Raw genomic sequence first — 24,104 nt, 5'->3', positions numbered from 1 at the left:
AAAGCTGTCTGACCTCACTTTTCCATGCATTGATTGAAGTAAATCTGAACTACTTTTAGTCTATGGGATGTTTCAAGTACAGAATACCTGTCTTCTTCATTGCTCAGGGCAGCTGCCACTTTTCTGCACCACTGATATGTGGACGGGCACTTGACAGTGCAGGGCTGCTTCTTCTGCTTTGTATGTAATGATGTAAGAAAGGAAACTACCACTAGAGGAGCAGTTTTGTTGAACTGGTGGATGGTAAGAAGGAAGCATTTCATTTAAACTTTTTTTTGACTAAGAATTTTAACTGTTTTTGTGTGGGCAAAAACAGGCACAATCTAGGGAGACTTAGGTTCAGCATTGCATAGTTAAAGACAACAACTCACAGTGAAGCTGATTGCTTACACTCTAGCTCAGTGGTCACCAACCTTTTTGGACCTGCGGACCACAAAATTTACCGGCTCCTGACGGCACATGTTCACTGAGCAGGGTGTCACTCAAAGGGGAAGAAACTTCCCCTTTAGTGACGTCATGATGCCAGAACCCACCCACTCTCCCATTGCAGGTCTGAGTCCAGAGACATAACCCGCCCACTTCCCTGAGCCTGGGATCCCTACAGGGGATATGGTCCATGGCTCTGCCCCAGTGGGGCCCGTCTCCTGACCCCACTCAGGGGTGCAGTGGCCAGAACCGCGGACCACCAAAATTTTCTTGAGGCTTAGTCTACATGGACATTTTCCCCAGCATTAAACCTGAGGCTTTAAAAGCCCACGTTAGAAATTGCAATGTATTCTAATGGGCTAAACTACCTCAGGACGTTTCCTTGAGGTAGGTTTATGAGCGTTACCTATAACGCTTCTTGCAACGTTTAAAAAATTAAGCGTAGGAAAATGATTTCAATGGGGGCGTTTTCCCGCGTTTATAAGTGGTTGAAACGTAAATGCGGGAAAACGCAGCATAGGTGTTTTCCAGCATTTTAAAGGCAAGCTTAAAAAAGCTAATAAAAAGGGCATAAAATGCATATAAACGCAATAGGAAACGTTTAAATGCATTTTTAAAAACGTCCATGTAGACCCAGCCTAAAAGTAAATAAAGCTGAGGTAGAGTAATATCCAAATTTCTGTATCTGTAAATCCAATAATACCTTAGAAAAGATTATGAGCTGTTACACTCTTCTGACCTAAATATCTTTGGAACATTTAAAAATATATTTAAAAATGTTTAATAAAAAAAAAAAACTGGTAGCAAAAAGGACAAAAAGAGAGGATCCTTGAGGTATTAGAGGAGACATTCATTTCAAAAGAAATGGCAAGATTTATTGAACAAAAAAAATAAAAATAACTATTTAACTATCTAAATAATATCTAAAAATAAATAATTTATACATCTTTACAAAAATATGACTTTTATTTTCTTATTTTTAATTCCTGTAATAAATGAGCATTGAAAATGCCACAGTTTTTTTCCCAACTGTAAATTAGAACCAAGCTTTAATTATTACAGTGGGCTATTATGTGGATTCTATTACAAATAAAAACGCTCTGCAAAACTTGGGACACGAGGTAGCTGGGTCACATTAAAAGGGTACATTTGGTTCATAATAAGACAATGGGAAAAATGATGTATACTTAGAGGGCATATGAAAAGTGAAATAGAATATAAGAGGGTGCAGTGGAAAGCTGACAGAATTACAAGGATTATTGGACACCTATGACAAAAAGAACTGGGTGCAGTGAATTTGTCATGTGTTGCCTCGACCACTTTTTGACCACCCGGCTACAGCTTCCCCTTACCCAGCTAAAACAATTTTTTGGGGGATCAATGCGTACTATAACAACTCTATAACAGCACTTTGACCTAAATTAACTGGGGGCTCTCTTTAGGGAAGGATGAGGTTGCAGAACTTCAGTTTTTAGTACATAAGGGACTGTTTTTGACAGCTATCCTGAATCCAGCTCCTGATATAATGCAATGAACACAAAAGACTTGTGTTGTGATTTTTGAGCACTTCTAGTGATTTGCATGTTGAGGCAAACTAGACCTTGACAGCTAATTTTTCAGTACAGTTTAACAGTATTTCATATACCAGATTTACAGAACAAAGCAGATCAACATGAAAGTGATTATCAAATCTAAAACAGAAAACCCAACTGAATCTTAAGTTAAAATCTCCTAAGTTAGGTGCATCAAAACAAAAATTGTACAAAGACTTATTTCTTCTTAAAGCAGAAAAAGCCCCACTTTACAATGTTGTGATCAGGCAGGGCTTTGATTGCAATCACATATAGACAGATAACAACAACATCACTTTTATTTTAGTTATAATAAAGTTGTGAAGAATTTGAACATATATAATTGTTTTTTTGCCTTTGCTTTCTTTTTTTGTCCCGGTGTCACAGTAACAGAAAGTAAGGGAAAATATCTAATAGCTAATGAGTAGACAGATAGTAATACAAATCCTATATAGATTTGAAAACACCCAAACATTATATCTTAAACTAAAAATAGCCTTTTAGGGGTGTTTGTCTTAATAGTTATAACTTTGTTATGATCAGGATGATTTATTATCTTTTATAATAGCTCCAACATATTATTGTACAATAAGTAATGGTTGCAGATGACAAACCTGCATACAAGCACAAACTAGGACACAAGAGGCCCAATGGAACTTACTGCCTTAGATGTATCAGATAGGGCATATACTCTATGACAATTTGACAATTTCAACGTTTATTTCACTGCCAGTACTATCAGAGGCTTTTTAGTATACTGATGAGCAACACGGCTGGAGTTCAGTAGTGTTTCCTCCAAGAAACCACACATGCCACTAGAGTCATGATGAAAGTCACACATTTCATGGCTTGCTGTCTTTTTCCAGGTAGTTTATATCTATCTCTTCAACTGACAGAAGTGTCTAAACGTATAAAAATGTGACATTCATCTGAGGGTTGTTACATACCACAATGTGCAATGCACAATTTTACATTTAAAACAAAAAAAATGAAGTGAAATCAGAAGTCATCTGTACCAAAGAGAAACTGTTTTCTTTGTTTTATTCTTTACGTTTGAAAAGCAAAAAGGATGCAAACAATATCTAGTTCATTTTATCAGGAGTGTGCACAGAAACAAGCATTGGAATTACAGTTAGAATGTGAATTTTTAGGAAAACATATTGTAAACCGGAACTAAACACGGTAAACAGACAAAAATAACGAATAACCAGAGAGGATACAAAACACAATGTACACAGACTTCAGAAGATGTTGAGTGGTCTTATAAGGTCAGGCCCATGTGGGGGTTACTTTCTGGAGACCCTAATTAATATCCAAGGGGTCTATATGAATCAAAACTTTTACATTTAGTATCATAAATACTTGATGTTAGATCCTCCATGAGCATTAGCTCATTCCCTCTGTGGAGCCATTGACAGATCGATGGTGGAGTGAGGCATTTGCTCAATGCAAGGATGCAAAATCTTGCCATGTTCACTAAGTGCTCAAGAACGGACATAAGATAAACTGATTTGAACTACATTGTGATGGAGTAGGAAAAGCTGGACTTGTTGGTATGCTATGGGTAGTGAATCTTTGTGAAATTGTTTTCCTCATATAGTGTAATATGAAGCCTAGTGCCAGTGACTTTACCACATCTTCAGCAGGTCACTGGTGTTGCTGCAAAAAAAATAATGCAGGTGTTCTATAACAGTATGATAAAGTCCTGTATCCTGTCTCCCGAACTTTACTGATAATTATTTACCAGAGCTGTATCCTCTCACTCTAAAGAAAAAAAAGCTACACAGCTCCTTCTCCCACATAAAAAGGAAGAAAGGGGTACAGTCTGTCGTCAGCATGTCAGACAAAACCCCTTTGCATACACAAAGCTTTAAATCTGATAAGTGGATGGTTAAAGGCTTCAACTATGGGTGGGGAGCACGGAAAATGGGAGAATTGTATGGCCCCCAAATTGAGAAGCCAGAGAAAGAAATGTTCTACAGTTTTGCCCAAAGACTGCTGTTCCAAAATCCATTGTTTGAGTTCTGCAAGCCTACACCTGTAAAAGGTGCTGACAAAGTATATATATATATATATATCTATATATCTATACACACATACACACACACGCATATATACTACATTTAGAAATATTTTTTTTATTACTCACCTGGAATAAAACTATATCCTGCAATAGGCTTGAGACCTTCAGGGATAGGAAATGAGACCAACACGCGTGTGTGCCCCCTCTCCTATCCAAAAGATGGTCCTCTGGAACCTGGCTATCCTAAAGAAAGAAGGGGTCACAGTTAATGTGTTTCCAACTTTGGCAAACCCAGGCCCCTGCAATTACTAGTTTGAAACTACCCTATTCCTACTGACTCGGTGTGGACTTTTTAGGCAGACTATACCTGAAAACTATTCCTGCAAATATTTCTAGAGAATACCTCTACAGACTTGGTATATTCCTTTGTAACTTTTTACACCTATACCCATTTAAAACTTGTTGTATTCCATTTGTGTATACAGGATCTGGTAGGCTACACCTTGGTGCATTCCTCAGTGCCCTAACCTTAACCCAGGCCCAGAAGGAAACACCAAAGACTAAGGAAAGTATTACATCTGACACTATCTGAGATTTTTCAATTTCCGAAATCGAGGAATTAGAGGCAGGTGAATTTCCTTGTGAAAACATTCCTGCCAAATGAAAAGGATAAAGGCAAGCACTGCTCATGTGGCATCAACACAGTGGTTAAAAAATTTTAGTTGGCTGATGGTCAAGGATAATGGTATGTGGTGTTCTGTGCAGTAAATATTCAAACAAGCATCCCCCAAAGAAGGAGGTAACTTAGGTAACTGTGCCATGCGCAAGAATTCAAAAAGAAAGTTTGTTGGACCATGAAAAATGTAGAATGCGCATTGAGTCTTTCTACTGATCTGTTGGAAAAAGCGAGTCCTGGAGCAAACAGGTATAGGTCAAATTAAGTGATCTGTATCAGTTTTAAATTACCAGTGTATCAACGAAGTCATAGCTTCACTGGAAAGTGAGGCCACTAAACGAAATGACATCACAGCAGAAGGTTTAGGCAGATGTATTAAAACACACAATTTTGTTTCTTCTCTGATGATGCTTTTAGATGTGTTACCTGTGTTATCTAGCTTATCTAGGGCTTGGCAAAGGCAAGATGTGAACCTTACTTAAACACAGCCAATCTTGCAGGCCACAAAACTATCAATTTCGGAATTGAAAGACACCCCTGAACACATTTTGAAAATTGTCATCGCTGTCTTGAAGAGGAATGGTCAGATCTTCGCATTGTTTATTCACAAAGTGATGTAACTTCATTCAAATCTGGAATCTATGATAATTATATTGAGAAAGTTGTCAAACACCTGGATGCGAGATTTCCAGATATGCCAATCATCTCCAGTTTTCAATGCAGAAACGCACGATCCAAGTGAGTCTGCTGAAATACTCTAATCATTACTCTAAAAATGGCACTCCTGTTTTGAACTATGACAAACAAGAGTGGGCAGTTGCATCAAAAATGATTAAAAGTCAGCCGTACACAAGTCTCAATCCAAAACAGGTTTTACTTAAACTAGTAACAACAAGTGAGCTCAGAGAGTCTTTTCCAAATCTATCAAAACTGGCTGCTATTGGATTGTCATACCAGTAAGCACAGCTGAATGTGAAAGAGGGTTTTCTGCCCTAAAAAGAATCAAGATTTGCTTGAGAAATCACATGAATCAAATCACACTGAATAACCTCATGATGATTTCTTTGGAGGGACCAGATTCGCATGACTTTGATTATGAGAAAGCTTAAGACAATTGGGCCTCTAGGAAGAAACAAAGAATTATTATTTAATATGAACTCACATCGAGCACTCTGTAAGGTTTACGCAGTTGATCTGTTCATCCTTGTGGAAACCTTCAAGTTTTTGGAGGAGCTCGCCCCATGTGGAATTGTTCACCCTTCATCTTTTTGGAGCAGTTTACCGCATGTGGAATTGTTCACCCTTGTCCAACCGTTCAAGTTTTTGAAACTGCTCATACTTGTGGAACTGTTCGGGTTTTTGGAGCCGTTCAACTATATGGAATTGTTCAGGTTTTTGGAGCTGTTCACCCCATTTGGAATTGTTCATCCTTTGTGGAACCGGTCAAGTTTTTGGAAATGCTCACTCTTTGTGGAGATGTTCACCCTTGTGGAACAGTTTAGGTTTTTGGAGCTGTTCACCCTTGTGGAAACATTTACGTTTTTGGAGATGCTCACTCCTTGAGGAATTGTTCACCCTTGTGGAACCATTCACGCCCATCTGTGGATCCATTCAACCTCCGTGGAGCTGTTCTTGGCCCACTCCCTTCATTTACTGGATTTTTATTTTTTTTCAGTTTTGGAGACATCAGCATTATATGTGGGCATTACCACATGATAACATGGTTGCAGGCACCAGCATAATCCGCTGCACTACATCTAAAATCAGGTATACAATGAAAGAAATGACTAACTTCCTCCATTCTGGCCTTGAGTTTCTCCTGCATTGTTGCTGGATGTAAAAACACGTGGATCTATGCAACAAAAAGGTAACCAGTTGTGTCCACCTCAATTATAACTAAAGTTGTTGTAAGTAATAAATGCCTATCTTTGATAATATCTGCATGTCATTGTTACTATACACACCCACTTTAACTTAGCCACACCCATAAAACATTTCCTCCTGGCTGGAAAATTTTTCTGGAGAGAACACTGCCTACCCAACAGAGTTTAAAATCTGCAAGGATTATACAACATAAAGAAGTATCCTCTAAAAGAGGGTTGTTGCTTTAGGTAGCAAAGCCCGTGCATCTAAGGTCTTCAGTGATGAATCTGGCCCTGGTGCTCGTTACTGCTGTTGCACATTGTAATGCGTGGTTACAGTGCACCTATCCAGAGTCCTTGCCTCAGCAAGCTGTCTGTGGTTATGACAGTTTATACTTTGTCATGACAATTTGGGATAGGAACTAAGCAACACGTGATAGAGAATTAGTTTAATCAGTCAAGTACAACATTTAGCCCTAGGTGTATAGGTGTACAGTAAAATTCTCAAACATACATTATATTATATTATTGCATTGGTTGTTTGGAAGGAAATGAATCATAGCTATTCAGAGTGGTCCACTGCCAAGCTGGTTGGTGGCTGGGGAGAGAAAAGGATGTGCTTCTGGAAAACAATTTGTTGGATTAAGTTAGCTTTACCAACGATGGGTCTGTTTCAGATAATATCCTGAGTAGTGTCATTTTAGTATTCTGTTCTTTGTTTTGTTTACTTATTTTTTTACCTTTGCTTTTTATGGCCATTTAGGATGGTCAGCAAGACTTTTACAACATACAACTGTTGAACACTTTATCAAGTAGAACACATCAAAGGATGATAATTATCTCCATGTGACATTATTAACATACTGTATTTGTACATGAAATAAACATGCCTCAAGCAGTAAGGTCTAAAATGAGAAACGTTCTTGTTGTCTTTAGCAATCAGTCAGTCTGTTTTATGGTTCCATTACTACAGGCAAAAATGGTTATTCCTTCAGACACCACAAGAATTTAGGTTTATTTTTCTCAATTTTCTTTATTCCCCTATGGATATGAATTTATTATGGATCTGTGCACACCATAGTACAGGTGTGCACAGATCCATAATAAATTCATAGGAGGAGGAAAGGGAAATGAGCCACATATACTGTAAAATTTGTACACGAACTACATGACCCAGCAATGTAAGTCATAGCCATCTTAAAACTTTTATTTAAAGCAGTATGATGAAGTGGTGTGTCTTCCGGGTATAGGCGAGTATAAAAGCTTTATTAGGATCAGTGGTTGGACATAAACTAATAAACTTCAAAAATGAAAGTAGAGTAACTGTTTACTTTATTTACAAAATTAAAAGTGTAATCATAAACAAGAAAAATGTATATAGCTGGTCACACACCTCAATAAAAAGTCAATATATGCACTTAGGTTAGTGCCCATTATTCCTGTCAAGCTGAACAAGATAGTAATTTACCAATCATCTCAGTTGATATTGAATGTTATAAATCAAGGTATTCTTACAGATGACAAGATAGTGAGGTACCACTTGACACAGTTCACAACAAAAAAGGTTCATCTTCAAGAGTGTATGTAGTACATGTATACTAAGAAAACAATATGACAAATTAATAATGTTATCAAAGGCTAAAAAAATACTCACAGTAGTAATAGTGGTAGAAATGATAATAGTGTGACCAAACTTCAGAAGGGTGGCGTTAGGCAGGCATTGGATGGAGCACAGGTAAATCTAAAATCCTATAACGTACAAAGCAGTAAATTTCTTAAAAATATTTATGTAACTATAATAACTATTCAATATGTTGCTAAATATGTAATTGGATATAATATATATATAGTAATGATAAATATAGTACAAAAAGCTTGATTTATCAATAAAAACTTTATAAGGATTATCCCAAATTAGATTGCTTGAGGCTCTAAAATAGCCTTTCCGTACCTTTTTCACATGGGGAAACTTGAAATAACCTGCAAGTCTCAGGGAACCCTTTCTAAAATTACTATATCCACAGCACAGTAAATTAGCACAGCGGTCAGTGGGAAGAATGTTTTGTTTCTCACATTGGAGGTAAGTGGGAAGAATTTCACCCTTACAGATAGCTGAAAAATCAGTGATCATTGGTTTTAGTTATACCGACCGAGTGGCAAAAACTGCTCATTGCTGAAGGAACCCCTAGCAACCTCTGGAGGAAGCCTTGTTGAGAATCACTGCTCTAAACCATAAAGGATTCAGCAAAAATGAAATGAAAGGTTAAAGCTGCCAAAAAATGAAAGGGACATACATCAGCAGGAGAAGAGATAACTACAATAAAATAATAAATACAAATCAGATATTACAAATACACTTACCTTTAATCCCGCAGGGCAGTCAATCAGTCTGAAGGTCTCTTATGTAAAGTGAAAATTGTGAGTTTAGGTACGCTACTAGGCTACCATTTAAAATACTGCCCATGCACTTGAAACCCTGTACATTACCCCCCAAAAAAACTGAGGGAAGGGGGATAGCCATCTTCAAACTTTTTCAATAAAAAGGGGTGCAAGTTACAGATCAGTAAATAAAACTTACATTTACACATAATACTAATTTATGTGTAAATGGAAGTTTTATTTACTGATCTGTAATTTGCACCCCTTTTTATTAAATTTATTTACTCTTTGTTACTAAAGCACCTAGCATGAATTGCTTTAAGAGCCATTTATATCAATAGGAATTGTAATTGAAAATTCTTAGATGTTTACTATAATGTGAAGATGCTGTACTGCATTTTGTTTTTGAGGCATTTAGTAAATTTCCTCAATACCTTATAACTCACAATTGAAGGAGTTGACAAGTGCAGGATTTTCTGTCATCCCTAATGGTTCTTCCTTTGTTGTATATTCTTGTATAGTACATTCTCTTCTAAGGATTTCTTACATTCAATACACACAATGTTGCAACAGCATCCTATCTTCAGTCTTAGGTATACTTGTGTTTGTTTGCATCTGAAAACCTTTTCATTCTCATTCATGGAAGTAGGATTTTTTCAGCATGAAAAAACTGAGAAACAACTCAAAGCAGCTTAGTCGAGTTGCTTGAGGAACCTGTTTTCTAACCACACAGTGCACAGCAATCACCCTTTATCCATAAAGTCAATAAAAGCTTAAAAAACTAGAGCTGCATCAGTTCTATCTACTTAGCAAGGTCAGGTTTTTTTTCTTTTTGTTAGGCCAATATCTCACACCTATTTTTGCCATATAATCTCCTGCAGGAATAAGTGGGATCCCCCAGGGACCTATTAGATTAATGGTGATCACCCAGGGGACAGGGAACATTTGGTCCTTGGTCTGTGGACTTGTTTGATGTCCTTCTGCATTACTTGCTGTGATAGACTCAAAGATTCAAAGTAATTTGAATTCCTGAATTTATATCAAGACCTGAAAGTTAACTAGCACAATACAGCACAAATTTTTTAATTTGATATTATTCTGCTCAGATCACAATGAAAACTATTTAACCTGCTTCTGACTAATGTAAACTGTAACTGTAAATACCCATTCATTAAGTCATATACACCAAGCAGGTTAGTAAACTATATTTGAAAAAAAAAAGTAAATTAAATTATAAAAATAAATATATATATATATATAAAAAAGTCATTTCTACCTCCATGTTGCAGTAGGTTCTATAAAGCTTATCTGGCAGTGATGGATTATTTTGCTAGTTGAGACCCCATATTTTAGCAGGTTGTTATTGATTCCTTTGTACGTACTTTAGTTACAAAATGCCATTAAGCCTGAAAGCCCCAGTGCTAATGTCTTAGCATTTAGAAGGTGAGATCAGTAACATTTGTTAAAATGCTTTAAAGAAAGGAAACAATAAAAGAGAGAAGATGAAAAGGCTTTCCAGTATGTCAATTGGCATTTAATGCTACATAGAGAACAGAAGAGATTAAAATTCGTTTTTTGGCAGATTTTAAGGAAGCATGAATTAATGCAGTTACCGGTACATATTTATTAAAAGCAATTGAGTTTATTTAAAAGCTGATATTTGGGCAAAAATTTAAAAACACAGATGTGATATATTCAGTGTATGGGAGCTGCTTATCCTATTAAATATTGTTCGTCTATTCCTGAGATGTTTACATTCATGCCACACAGCAGAGCTCTCTCTGCCAGGAACTTCTACCTTTTCCTTCTTTAATTAAGTAACACATGCAGGTCTTGCTTCTCCCTCTTCTAGGCACTGACTGGACAAGTATAATATATACAGTACATATAATAAGCAATACACTGATATCTTCATCTCTGTCACTGACACTGCTATACAGATGACTGCAATTCCTGGGGTCTTTAGGAATTGATACTGATTGCATTTCACCCATCTAGGGCTTTGTAAACATGTTAATTATTGTCGTTGGAAAGGATCTATCACGATCCTTTCCAGCAACTAAAGACTGAAAGTTGCATAAATGAGCACTGTAAAATGTTGCAGGCTGTGCCCTCACAGTAGCCACCTATAGAATCTGTGAAGTCTTTGTTACAGTTGCCTGTGATATGGCCCAATAGAATTCTATGGGATCTACTGCACAGGTGCAACCTGAGGTTTGGGGGGGTTCTGTTATGACTATTAAAAGACACATCAGAAAGCATGGGTAAAATTTACATATAATTGTGCATCTCCAAAGGGAGTTGGTGGAATTGTTTAGCCCAGCCGGGGTAAAAGATAACTGCACTTTATTTGAAAATGCACCTGTCCTTTAAAATGATGCTAGGGTATATTTGGTCGTATGTTTAGGATCATTGCCTTTGCCTAAATGTCAAACCAACTCAATCTCATTTTTCATTGTAGACCAAAATAAGATTTGCTATAGAATTGCCCTTCATTTGGCCCCATTTATCTTGCCATCAATATTCATTAGTTTTAAGCTATTGCTGTAAAAAACTATCTCCATACCAAGATCTTACAGTCGCTTTGCTTCACCATAGTGATGGTCTTCCCATCATGGTTAACCTTGTTTGCTCTGTTCTCTACAGGTTTTTGTGCTTCAGGTAAATCGTGATTTTGATTTCACTAGATAAGAGATCCTTTTTTCACACATTTAATATTTTTTATCCCTCCCTGGAGCACCCCAAAATCCATATGCTGAGCATGTTGTATATAGAGTACTAAGTGCCAAATGATGTGCGGTTTTCAACCTGCATTAACTTCCTAGCCTTACATTTCCTCCAGAAAAACATGCAAAAAAAGGTTTCTTTTTTTAACATAGTTAAAATTTAATTTTAGGTCAATGTGCTTTGACCAGATATTTTGAGCTTGTGTGCAGTTAGGTAAGTAGGGTTGATAATGTACTTCAGAATTTACTGCTGTGTTATTAAGTCAAAGAGGAAAGTAGAAGCATACCGTATTTCTGGTACACAGTCAGTTACCCTCTCTGTATCTATCCTTTCTTGTAAATAAAATGTTTTACTTTAAATCATGAAGCTAATTCCCAACCTAACCCAATAATTTTTTTTAGGTTTGAATTTTGTGTGGTGTTGGAAAGTGAAAAAGTGCATGTTGTTGCAGTGTTAGCAAGTGCTAAAAATGTGTGTTTTCAGTGATGAAATGCAACTGCAAAAGTGCATGCAGCTACAGTGTCAGTAGCTTCATGATGGCTCAATGCACATAAATATAAAGCAAAACAGTCATCTCTAGAATCTAGATAAATGCCTTGGTAAATGTTAATGTGCTAAATTTGGTTTTATCTATTCTGATGTCTATTGTAATAATTTTGATTGAGTATATATATATATATATATATATATATATAGATTTTTTTATTATAACTTAACATTGTATTTTGTCAGCCCATTTAAATTTATTCTTTTAATCCGATTTTCACTTTTCATTTATGCCAGTACTTCCCACCCCCCTCCACAAAATATACATGCTCAAAGGGATCCAATTTGAGATACTTCTATAAAAGCCACAGACCTAGTCACTATCAACAAGATCCAAAGCTACCTCATTTGTACACTACAAAGGTTTCAAATGATGTGTTGCTGTTGGGGAAATTTCTCTGCTCACTTCCTGGCCTGCCTGACACCCATTACCTGGACAGGAAGCAAAAACTTTCCTTAACACAGGCAAAGATAAGGTTTTGCATTTTTTTTTCCCATCCGGGAGCCTGGAGTTTGACCTTAATCTCTTTGTAGGCTTTTGAAACAAGCAATATGTCAGCTGCAAAAGTAAAGAGAAAAGGATTTTGGGATACAAATTTAATACCATTACAGGTCATTTCGTTTGTAAGATCTCTGGGGATCAGGTACATGGGCGTTACAATCAGAATCAAAGAAATGCAGTATGATTTTAGGCGATTCTAAGTTACTTTGATTTGCCTTTGCTTTGATCTCGTAGTTGCTTCATATTAATTTAAATTGTTTTTTTACTTCACATTGACTTGTGTGAGATAAAAAAGCAATTTAGATGTAAGCAAATGTTTGTGTATATGTGTGTAAAAACTCGTTCTTTGCCCAAGTATGGAAAATAAGCACTTTAACGCTTCCTCTCTAAAGTGAGGGAAATTCCTTTGTGTTCCTCATTTAATTATGTTCCAGTAAGAACCGTAATACTTTAAATTTACCCCAATATTCTGTTCCAGTCCGTGAATAAGTCTTGCTGATGGGGATACAGACAGCAATTAAATCCAATGCTTCTGCATTTTACAAAAAAAATACCTTGACTGCAAACAAACATTTTTACCTTTAAAGTATTCTCAATTCACTATTTATTTTGTCATTAATTCCAGACTAATACTACGAAAAAAGTCTAAGAGAGGTAAATAATTATTTAAACAAAGAATGTATATCAGTGTTTTTAAATGTTATTTTTTGTTTATAAACTTTTTCTATCAAATTTTATATTTGAATAATTGTGTGTACTTGTAATTTTTTAGGTCATATATGCCTTAAATACTAGGAATGATGAGCATGAATCAGGAGTCCAAGCCATTAAAGAAGCTCATGAAGAAGAGATTCAACAAATTCTTGCGGAAACAAGGGAAAAAATATTACAATATAAAAATAAAGTATCGGAGGAAACTGAACTTAAAAGGAAAATCCAAGCACTGGAGGAGTCATTAGAAGAACATAAAAAGATGAAGCACCAGGCAATCACTGAATTTGAAGTTTACAAACACAGAGTAGAAGATATGCAACTATGTGCAGAAGCTCAGCATGTACAAAGGGTTGTCACTATGTCAAGGGAAGTGGAGGAGATTAGGAAGCGCTTTGAAGAAAGGATAAGAAGTTTCATGCAACTTCAAGTACAATTTGAGAAAGATAAGCGTGCAGCCCTTGAGGAACTAAGGACAAGTCATAGAATAGAAATGCAAGAGCTCCTGAAAGTTCAGCACAACCAAAATGCTACAATAAATAAGGGTCAAGAAACACTAGAGGAGATGCATAGACTGCAAGTGGAGGATCTTAACAAAAAGTTGGAAGACCTAAGGCTAGAGAGGAAAAAATTAGTTGAGGATTATGAAGGGAAGCTTAGTAAAGCCCAGGCATTCTATGAGCATGAGTTAGAGGCACTGAAAAGATCACAGCTCTTTACAGCAGAGAGTCTACATGCTTGTAAGCAGAAGGAAGCAGAAATGAAGAGAGAATTTCAGAATCAAGAAGCAATTTTACAAAAGAACCTTGGTATCCTTAAAACAGAATTTCAGGTTGTACAGGAGGAAGCTGCAAGTCTAAGAGAAAAGTGCCAAAAACTTCAAACTTCTCTAACTGCAGCAGAAAGCAATGTTCAAGTAAGTATAAACCATAATTACTCATCCAGATACGTGGGAAGTTTAAATGTCTATTCATTTAAAATAATCATGAGCTGGTCTAAAATGTCTGTAAGGTAACAAGATTTCTAAAGTGTTTTAAAGCAACTGCACTGGTCTTCAGATCAGTAGCTGTGACCTTAATGATCCCCTTAGCCCAAGTCTTCAGGTGTTTGATTAGCAGTAAATATATTTTACACTGTTACTGTGGAGTAATGAGAAACTTGGTCTTGGCACTTTTCTCTCCTTCCCTTCTAGTGCATCTTCTTTATGAAGCCTGAAAGACTACCAAGTCACACAGGTTAAATTACTCCACAGCACCTGCACATAGGTCAGTGAGCACTTTACTAACCATAGCCTGGCCAAAGTTATGCTTTAGGTCATCCGCTCTCAGGTGTCTCTAATTTTATGTCACCAAGTATCAGTAATATAAGTGACATAATGCTTACCCCCTCCCCCCCTTCCTGCCACCCACATCCCAAGATTATGCTGTCTTCAGGAACAACATTTGCTCATAAATCTCCTGCATCCAATTCTTCCGGGGATGGTCAGATGTGGATTCATCTGTTGATCTCTGTGTCACTATATGCATTATGTTGATGCCAAGAATAACAGGGCTCACTGGATGACCATTTTTTGCCATTTCAACACTCATTCAAGAGTAATCGATGTCAAAGATTGTTCATCACATTTTTGTGTTGAAGACAGCAGGGTTACCAAGGTGGTGTGAGGGTAAGCATAATTGTTTTAGCAGTGCTTTTCACCTAAACCAGCAATCAATACTATAGGAATTTTTACACTGAGCTTGCAAACATGGAATACAAAAATATGAAATGGTAATCTCAATGTCTTGTAACAATATTATATTATTTTAAGGCATTCTGTAGTTTCAGACACAGATCAAAAGTTTTATTAAGCTCAAAACTGATGGCAGTGATATTTCACCCTACTGAGATTTTGCAAGCTGCACATAAAATATGTAAATGATTGTTATATCAATGCTAGGTGATATTGCAGCCTACGTTCAATTTAATTAAAAGTTTAACAGAAAATTTACACACCTAGTCTGCCTATTGTTGTTTGGAAGCATGTAGATACCAACATAATAGAGTACAGCGATAACATCAGCCTAGGAACTGCAGGACAGAAATAATGTGGAGAAAGACACCAGTGAATAAGGCAGCAAATCATATAATCCATCATTACCCAGTGTGCACCTCAGAAAAAAGTGAAAAATAAAAGATGAATTAACCCACAAAAGATTAGAGAATAATGGGGTAACAACAGCAGTACAACTTGATAGATATTTTAAAGCACAGACAAACATTTAATAAACTGAAGCTTGTCTGACCTAGAAATATTTTATTTTATCTGGTGAAACTTCCATTAATGTCTTTTGTCCTGAAATGACAATGCTTATTGTACTGTATCTGTGGAGGCACAGCATTGTCACCCTAGGACATGATTACAGAACATCTTCCCTCTCCACCTCTCTGTAACATGTGGAGGTGGTGATCTGTAATCTGCTGAGAGAGCTGGAAATATTGCTAGATGATAACATTACAGCAGGCAAACAATATGCTGTACGTTTATTAATTTGCTATATTTCTGGATTTGTGTACACTTTAACCATGGCTAACTTTATCCAGTACAGTATTTTTCAGATTAACTAAGAGTAGTTATTATTGTATTACACTGGTCACGGGTGCTCAGATTTGAGTAAAGTTTGTTTATTTAGAAAAGTGAATTTTAGCCTGAGGTGAAGCTAAGTGACATATCATACTGCAGAGAATAAGCAGTCACTTACATTTTACAAAAGAAATATATGGTGTTCTGTAAATGACAAAGGGGTCGAGGAGGGTGGAAAAACCACACCAGCAATGCAGTCTGAGACATGTGGACTTTATCTTGAGCAGGAGCTGTACTATGCAGCAGAAGGAAAGTAGTGACTTGAAATTGTGAAGTGATCCCCAATGTATGACAAGTGAGCAGAATTTATGCCCCTACATTAGAATTTACCATAATCTCTGTGCCCAGCAATAGGCTTTAAGTAAACATCATCTTTTAAAAATCAGACTGACTTACTAATTTTACCAACTGTTTGAAAGAAAAACAAAGAAACGAGCTGAAATAGCAGTGAGCGGTTAGGATTATATTTGGTGGCAAGTTTGATAGATTTGTACAGCTGGAGTATGTTTTTTTTTCTATGTTGTTTGCTGAGTGATAAATTATTTTACTGCCACTTTATGATGTGGTTTATCATTGTATGAATTCAAAGCTTTGCCATCATGACTACATTATAGTGTTAATATATTTAATACATTTTGCATGTTCCATATCCCTCAGGTCCTTCAAAAACAGCTGGAAACTGTGAAGCAGGAGGAGATGTCTTTACTAAGCAAACACAAAGACATGGAGAGTGAGCTAGCAGCTGCTCGGGAACATCTACAGCAGCAGGCTACAGAACTTGTGCTCAAAGCCAGTAGGTGCCTTGTGCCTATATACTGGAAATGAATAGAGGAAACTCAAAAAAAGGCTGTAAATTCCAGCATACCTTATATTCCTTTGTAAAACATAGTTATTTAGCAAGTCCACACAATACTCATAGCATGTAAAAGAAACATTTGGTGGCAATCAGCCATTCACACAGCCAAGAGCACACATGTATGTTTTTTTTTGTCTCACACATAGCTGTCAAATCCCACATATGTGTTGTAAGAATCCATTATATCATCACAGCTAAGAGATATAGGCTGCAGCTTAGAGAATACTGTGATGCCATCATCACATCATGGAGCTGCAGGAGAAGAATCCCAATGCCATGGGGATAAACATCAGGGAATTAGTGGTCAAATTGTAAAATCTATCATTAATTAATTCTGCACATTAATCAGACACATATTATGCAAAAAAATATCTACATTGAATGTTAGGCTTATCACAGAGTGGATTGAATACTCCAAAATTAAATGTTAAAAAAATACAGGTTGACATTCAAAAATTCAGCAACCTGAGGAGTGTCGTATTTTAGAAAATTGTTTTTTATTTTTTATACTTACCTCCACACACAGACCAGTCTTCCTCTCGCAGCACCACGGGCATCTGGCACAGTTCCAGGGAGCAGGCAACAGGGAGGTCTCAGTGTGTATTTAGTGCAGCAAGCAGACCTAACAGCTGTTTCTGCAGAACAGTGCCATGAAAACATTAGTGGCCAAACAGTGTACTGCAGTCCCTGTATTGTGATGCAATCCGAAATTCATGCCGGAAAACTTAAAGATCTAAATTATCGATGACCAGATTTTCGATTATCAACCTGTACTTTGAAATTTAAGAGGGTTGTATTGACAGATCAGATTTTCGGAAAGCATTAATTCTGGATGATCAGCATGACAGCCAAGTATTTACCTTTTTTAAACAGATCAACAATGGCAGAGCCAATATTGTTTCAATAATAAGTTATCTAAAATGCCTTAATCCAGCAAGTCTGTTAATGAATTTCCATTACAGTGTGTGATGTATTTAAAACATTGAAATAAAATCCTGTTTTATGGACTAATATTTTATGTGATATCACTTTTCCCCCTTGAGCTATTCCATCATAGACATACAAGCACTAGTTGCTAGAAATGTTGTATAGCATAAGCAGTTATAGTTAAAATTCGTAGTAAAATGCCTTAGTGATAGAAAAAAAAATCTGTCTGGCATCTATGGTGGGACATATCCTGGACCATGGGACTATACTTTCAGTTGTTTAACTCCTCCAATCCATTATATTAGGCAGGGTTGTACAATTACCCTTTTGCAGATGTTTACAGACAGTTATTATGCAATATGGTCTGTCCAACAAAAAAAAATTCTCTGTCATTTTTTTGTATAAAAAAAAATATATATATACACAGCTATAAACAACAACACACATATTTGTTCCTAATAATGATAATAATAATGGAAGCATACAGTGATTGTCTGTAAAGGTTTCACTATTTTTCTAGGTCATATTGGAATGCTACAAGCCACACAAATGACACAAGAAGCCACCATACAGGATCTTGAGTCGGAAAAGGCCAGAATAAAGGAAAAAATCGTCAGACTTGAGGAAGAGCGGACCCTGCTGCAAACCAAAAATCAAAACCTAGATGAACGGCAAAGGCAACAGATTCTTGCACTGGAGAAAGTAAGACATTCTTTTTGTCCTTCCTGTTAGACTACAGGACATGTTAGTTACGGCTGTCTAACATGTAAATATTGAACAAGAGACATCTTTGTTGAATACTTCTGCAGGATTAGATCTCACACTTTTTTCATGTACAGTGTCACAGCTGTGAATTATTTTGTAATTCGATCCTCCAATGATCAGAATATTTTTTAAAATATATGGGACTTTTGAGTCAATGTTATTTACCTTGCAATATATATTTATATATTTAGTTTATCTTGTTTTAGAATATTCCACATCATTAGTAAAAAAAGTACCATGTACTTTGTATTTAACACAGCTTTACTAAATAATTCTGAAAGTCTTGTCTTACATTCTTCTGTTGCTAATATCATATACATTCCAATACCAAGGATGCTGCTCATAGTATTTTCAGTGCTGCTTAGAACTTTCTAATTATTTCTTGAACGTTATATTATGACTGCAAGCTGATAGGTAAGTGAATTATTGAAAGTATTGGTTTTCAATAACTAATTATAGTTATAAATTCTCTGTAGAGGATCAACCGAGTTTAATTTGATGTTTCCTGAATGGCAATTTTTGATTTGTCTTTATATGCTGCCTAGCTTTTTCTTTTTGAAGTGTACTAGTGGAAAACATCTTACTTTTAAAAGAAATGCTATCCTTACCCCTTTTCTTTCACACTAAAAGTGTGTCCTTGTCATGAAAGGTAAAAATCCAGTTTCCCTGAACATTTTGCCTTTCACACAGACAGGAAGTTTTATTAGGTTACCCAGGGCCTTGTTCATTTTTTATCTGATGGAGTACAAGCATCATCAAGCCCTGCCTCTGTTCTGTGCTGTCAGACTTTCCCCCATTCTACACATGCTGAGCCCTGTCTAGCCTACTACTAACTTCTACAATATAGGGCCCAGCATTAGAAATGTGGATTATTAACAATACAATTTTGTACTATTAGAAAGAAAAGACCAGAATTACCAAATAAGAGTCCTTTATAAGTCCTAAATGTTAAAACATAAAAATGTTGAGTTACAGCTTTGAACCAATTACCCTGTATGTAATTAGATATAAACACTAATAATTAAAGTGAAACACTGCAAATATTAAAGGAATTCTATTACATTTTCAGTAATACTGTATATTCAGAGGGCTTGAAAAAGTTTGATTTTTAAATAGGGGAATATTAAAAACTGTAAAGGTAGTGACAGAGCAGAAGCAAGCCCACCAGCTGGACAGCTCACCACCCACATATTTGCCTCCTTCTCCTTACATGTCCCTCCTTTTCCCCAGAACTTTTAAAAGAAGAAAGCAGGGAGGTATTTTATTATTATTATTAGCCAGTATTTATTGAACAATACCTGTGTACTGTAGTCTTCTTCATGGGTAAATAAGGCATCCCCCTGAAAATAAGCCCTAGAGCATATTTTGGCCTTCCAAAAAAAATAAGACAGTGTCTTATCATCGGGGAAACAGGGTATTACGCAGGGCTGTACAAAGTCCATAGTCGTGTCACTAGCTGTCCCTCAAAGGAGCTCATAATCTAATTTATCGCAGTTAAAAAGCTTAAATTGTTTTATATTTTGAACAAAATATGATTATTGGACTGTGTTCGGGGAGGGTGAAGGTCTGCTTCTAAACAGTCTGTGGCTGCACTCGGCGTCTGGTATATTCATTTTTTTTTTACATACACTTACTTTACTTTATTTTAATTACTGGATCCTTGGTACTGTTTCATATTGGTAATGATCAGTGTTCTCCACAGCCCCTTTTTAACCGGGCACACCACCGTGTCACAATACAGGGCCATGCACAGTTAGGACATAATACAAGGCGATGGAAAAGTGGGGCATTCCAAGGGGGTAGGCATTAGAAATTTTGGAACAATGTTTAGGGGGCAGTAGAAAGCTGACAGAATTATAGGGGTTGCTGGTATTTTATGTCAATAGCAACTAGGAACACTAAATTTGTCATGTGATACCCGCCACACTTTTGGACTACCCGCTAACAGCGTCTTCACACCCAGCTTAAAAAAATTTCTGGGGAGAACGTTGATGACATTGCACTAATGAAGCAAGTAGTTTTATCCATATCACAATATCTTGAATGAAGGACAAACCATTTTTGAGGAAGCAGATCGTGCTCTGTTAAACATATCACAAAAACATACTGTATGGTTACAAGACTATGTGGTTCTTGAAACAATTTTTACAATAAAATACCTCATTGTTTTCAAAAGATACTTGTTACTGAATTTTTATATATTGTCATTATGTTGTATGTAAAGTCTTTCTTTTTAATTTGAACCAAATATCCTCCTTTGTAATGTTTTAAAAACTTTGTTCAATAATTGTTTAAGGTGATAAATAGTTTACAACCCCCCCATTTGCCTTATCTCTTGTAGTCTGTACTTGATTTTTCCCCATGGCTTTATATACAAGAGGGTGGGGAGGTTGGCTTTTTATTTGTTGTGCAGTCACAAGAAAGAATTATCTTTTCTGTGTTGCAAGGTGGAAATAGTAATTACAGATACTCCAAAATTTATCAGCTACAATTGTTCCAGTCCAGATAAAAGTGGAATTATTAAATTACATTTTAAATTGTCCTACCTGAATGATTTCCACGATTTGTCTACATGTTTTCTAGCTGGCATGTTAGTAACTTCTATACAACTTGTAATATCCAAATTATTCTTTGTTCACATATCCAAATTATTCTTTGTTCACAGTTCCAATAGTGGGCATTTCAACCTTTATTTACAGTTATGCTGTCAACACGATGTGGTGGAGGGCTTTCAGATTCAGTTCAGTCATTGCAATGAGAAGATCCTGCTTTCAATGAGTTCAATGTTAAGGAAGGCCTGAACAACCAGTTTACACCTATGTCATGCTTTAAAGATATTTATGCCCCCCCCCCTCCCAATTTACCACTACAACTCACTAATTTGCCCAGAGGTGGGAGGAAACTTGTACTTAAAGCAGAACTAAACTAAAAATAAAAAAATGACACATACTTTAAATCTCGCAGATCCCTTGATGACGCTGGTCCTTCCCTCGATCTGGTCACACGTCGTCCTGGATATCCTCTTTATCCCGGCAAGGAGGAAGCGCCAGGTGTCTTTTTCTTGTCTTCTTTCAACGTCACCCAATCTGGCACTGCGCAGGTGCAAGATCAGATGACAAAGCACATGTAAAGGGGAAAAAAAAGAGCTGATCTCACTGCGCATGCGCGAGATCAGCATCTCTTTTCCCTTGGTGGAAAAATGTCCCTTCTGTGCATGCCCTTAGCACATGCCCTTAGCCCTTGAGCAACCAGAGAATCCCGGGATGCATGATGCTCCCATGCGATCAAGACTTAAAAGGGGCAGTGCTGCACCCTTTTTTTGTTATTTAAAAAGGTTGTTGCACTTAAAAAAAAAACAACATTTTTACTTTATTTAGAAGGGTTATCTACCCTTCTATGTAAAGTAAAAATGTTGAGTTTAGGTACGCTTTAAGTGAAAACCCTGTAATAAAAGCCTCCATTCTCAGGTTTTTTTGATCACTTGCAAAGCCATGAAGCCTAATTTGGCTTTGTGGTATTGATGTTGTTGCTTTGCAACAACTATAGTCTTGGGTTCAAAGAAAAGTATTGTCAAACCTTTGCTATTTATAATAAATTTGCTTTTTGATAGGTCCTCTTTAAAGCTCAGTTTATCACACTGGAAGTAGAAATTATTAGAAACAGCAGGGTTTTGCACACTTCTGTCCTGCAACTGCTACTATTTGACACATTTTTAATATTCCAACTATCCTACATAAACTTTCTGGTTTGATTTGTGATCCTTTGCTATAAAAGTAAAAATGGAAGAACATCGTATACATTTTTGTAGTTACAAAGTGCAATATTTTAATATTTCCTAGTTCAGATTTTCATTTTAAGAGCCTATAGGCATGGAAAAACTGTCAGCCTAAGTCCCACCCACAAAAGTCTATACTCCTATCCCCATTACACAGCATGCAAAATACCCTGATAATAGACATGTAAAAATTAATTTGGTATTATTGGCCCCTTCCCTAATAATTATAGTGTTCTCCCCTTTAAGTGTCTCCCCATTTCCTTATCTTTGTTAATAGTATCCAGCCTGTGGCCCCTCCCCTAATTAGAGTCCCCCTGTGGCCAATTCATGTATATACTGTTACTATGTGGCCCTGTCTTGCAAATATTATTGTTCCCCTGCCCCATTCCATCTCTCCCTGCATTAACTGCGATTGCATCCCCCTCTCCCCTCCACCTCATAATCAGTGTTGCCAACCACTTACACCTACCTGATACCAAATGCCTCTTAAGTATTCCACCTATGTCAGCAGCTCCCATTATTATAAATAGAAGCCTGACACCATCCTACTACCTAGGAATCTAGAAATAGTACTGATTTAATTCATGATGTTGGCAAAAAATGATTTTGGGCAGTAGACTGGTGGCTTTGGATAGTGAGATAGAACTGACAGTGGGGACAAGCAGAAAGAAGAGCAATTACAACGAGGGGAGAAGCTAAGGCATTTGCTACAAGGTTGGAAGCCTGCAGTTTTCTATAACTTTTTTTTTGCTGTGGCATTAATTGTAATCTTCATTGGAAACTCCTGAACTCTTAAATTTGGAGGGATATCCACCATTTACATTTAACCATTTAGGTAGGTGTGATGGCCTGGTGTGTACAAATTGTCTAATATGTGTCCATTATGGTTTACATTTTGTGAAATGAAGAACTAAAGAGTTTAAAAAATATTTATGTAACTGCATTATAGGAATTATTGTATAATTAATAATGATTATAAAAACCTAGTCATATAGATTTCATTTTACATAGTTCTGATACATCAATTCTGATCCTCCAAAAATAAACCCACCAGAAAAATGTATGTATTTGTGTGTATATAAAACATTTTCATTTTTATCTATTAGGCAGCTGAGCATGCACTAATTTTCCTGTTGCCCAAGTGGTAACCCTGTAGCGTCATTCACTCTCTGAAAACTTCCTACCCAGTGACATATAGATGTTGCTTTCTATCTGACTGACAGCTTAATCACTGGAGAAATCCACTGTGACAGAAAGGTTTCTAACCCATCATCTTTCAGGCTTGTAATCTTGCCATCACGTCCTTTTTTTCCTGCTAGGCTACTGAGCAACCTTCTGTGCAGGAGACTTATGTGACGTATGTTTTTTGCTGTATATGTCAATGTAATAAAATGTTAAAATGTACGATTACTATGTTATAAATGATGGAACATACCATCAATTAGTGAGAAATCTCTGCTTTGTAAAATTCCACTGACAATAAATCAGCTTTTGCTTTCAGAACAAACCAGTCAGTATAGTTATTAGGAAATGCTCACACACTAATTACTAAAATAGTTGAGTGAATTAATTTTATGTGTCTCTTGTTATTATCGCATTTAATAATTTAGAATGTTTTAATGCATACACTTACTAGATTAGGCAGGCGAATAGGGAGCACAGCGCACCATGTATCACACAATACTTTGTGGCAGTTCTTAGATGTGCTTTAACATCTCTACATTTTTGTAGGCTG

General features: G+C 36.5%; 1 protein-coding gene across 3 annotated transcripts in view; it reads left to right on the top strand.

Annotated features, from left to right (window-relative positions):
- Window positions 1–24,104, top strand: part of FAM184A (family with sequence similarity 184 member A) — a 122,071-nt gene that overhangs the window by 24,008 nt on the left and 73,959 nt on the right. For all 3 annotated transcript variants that reach the window (XM_072408825.1, XM_072408823.1, XM_072408824.1), the window contains exons 2-4: window positions 13,485–14,339; window positions 16,704–16,839; window positions 18,350–18,531. In XM_072408825.1, coding sequence (XP_072264926.1) covers window positions 13,485–14,339; window positions 16,704–16,839; window positions 18,350–18,531 — 1,173 coding nt within the window. The remainder of the gene's footprint in view (window positions 1–13,484; window positions 14,340–16,703; window positions 16,840–18,349; window positions 18,532–24,104) is intronic.

This window comes from Pyxicephalus adspersus, chromosome 4 (assembly GCF_032062135.1).
Source record: "Pyxicephalus adspersus chromosome 4, UCB_Pads_2.0, whole genome shotgun sequence".
NCBI lineage: Eukaryota > Metazoa > Chordata > Amphibia > Anura > Pyxicephalidae > Pyxicephalus > Pyxicephalus adspersus.
The sequence above is the reverse complement of the archived record's forward strand: the minus strand, read 5'-3'. Positions and strand labels throughout refer to the sequence as shown.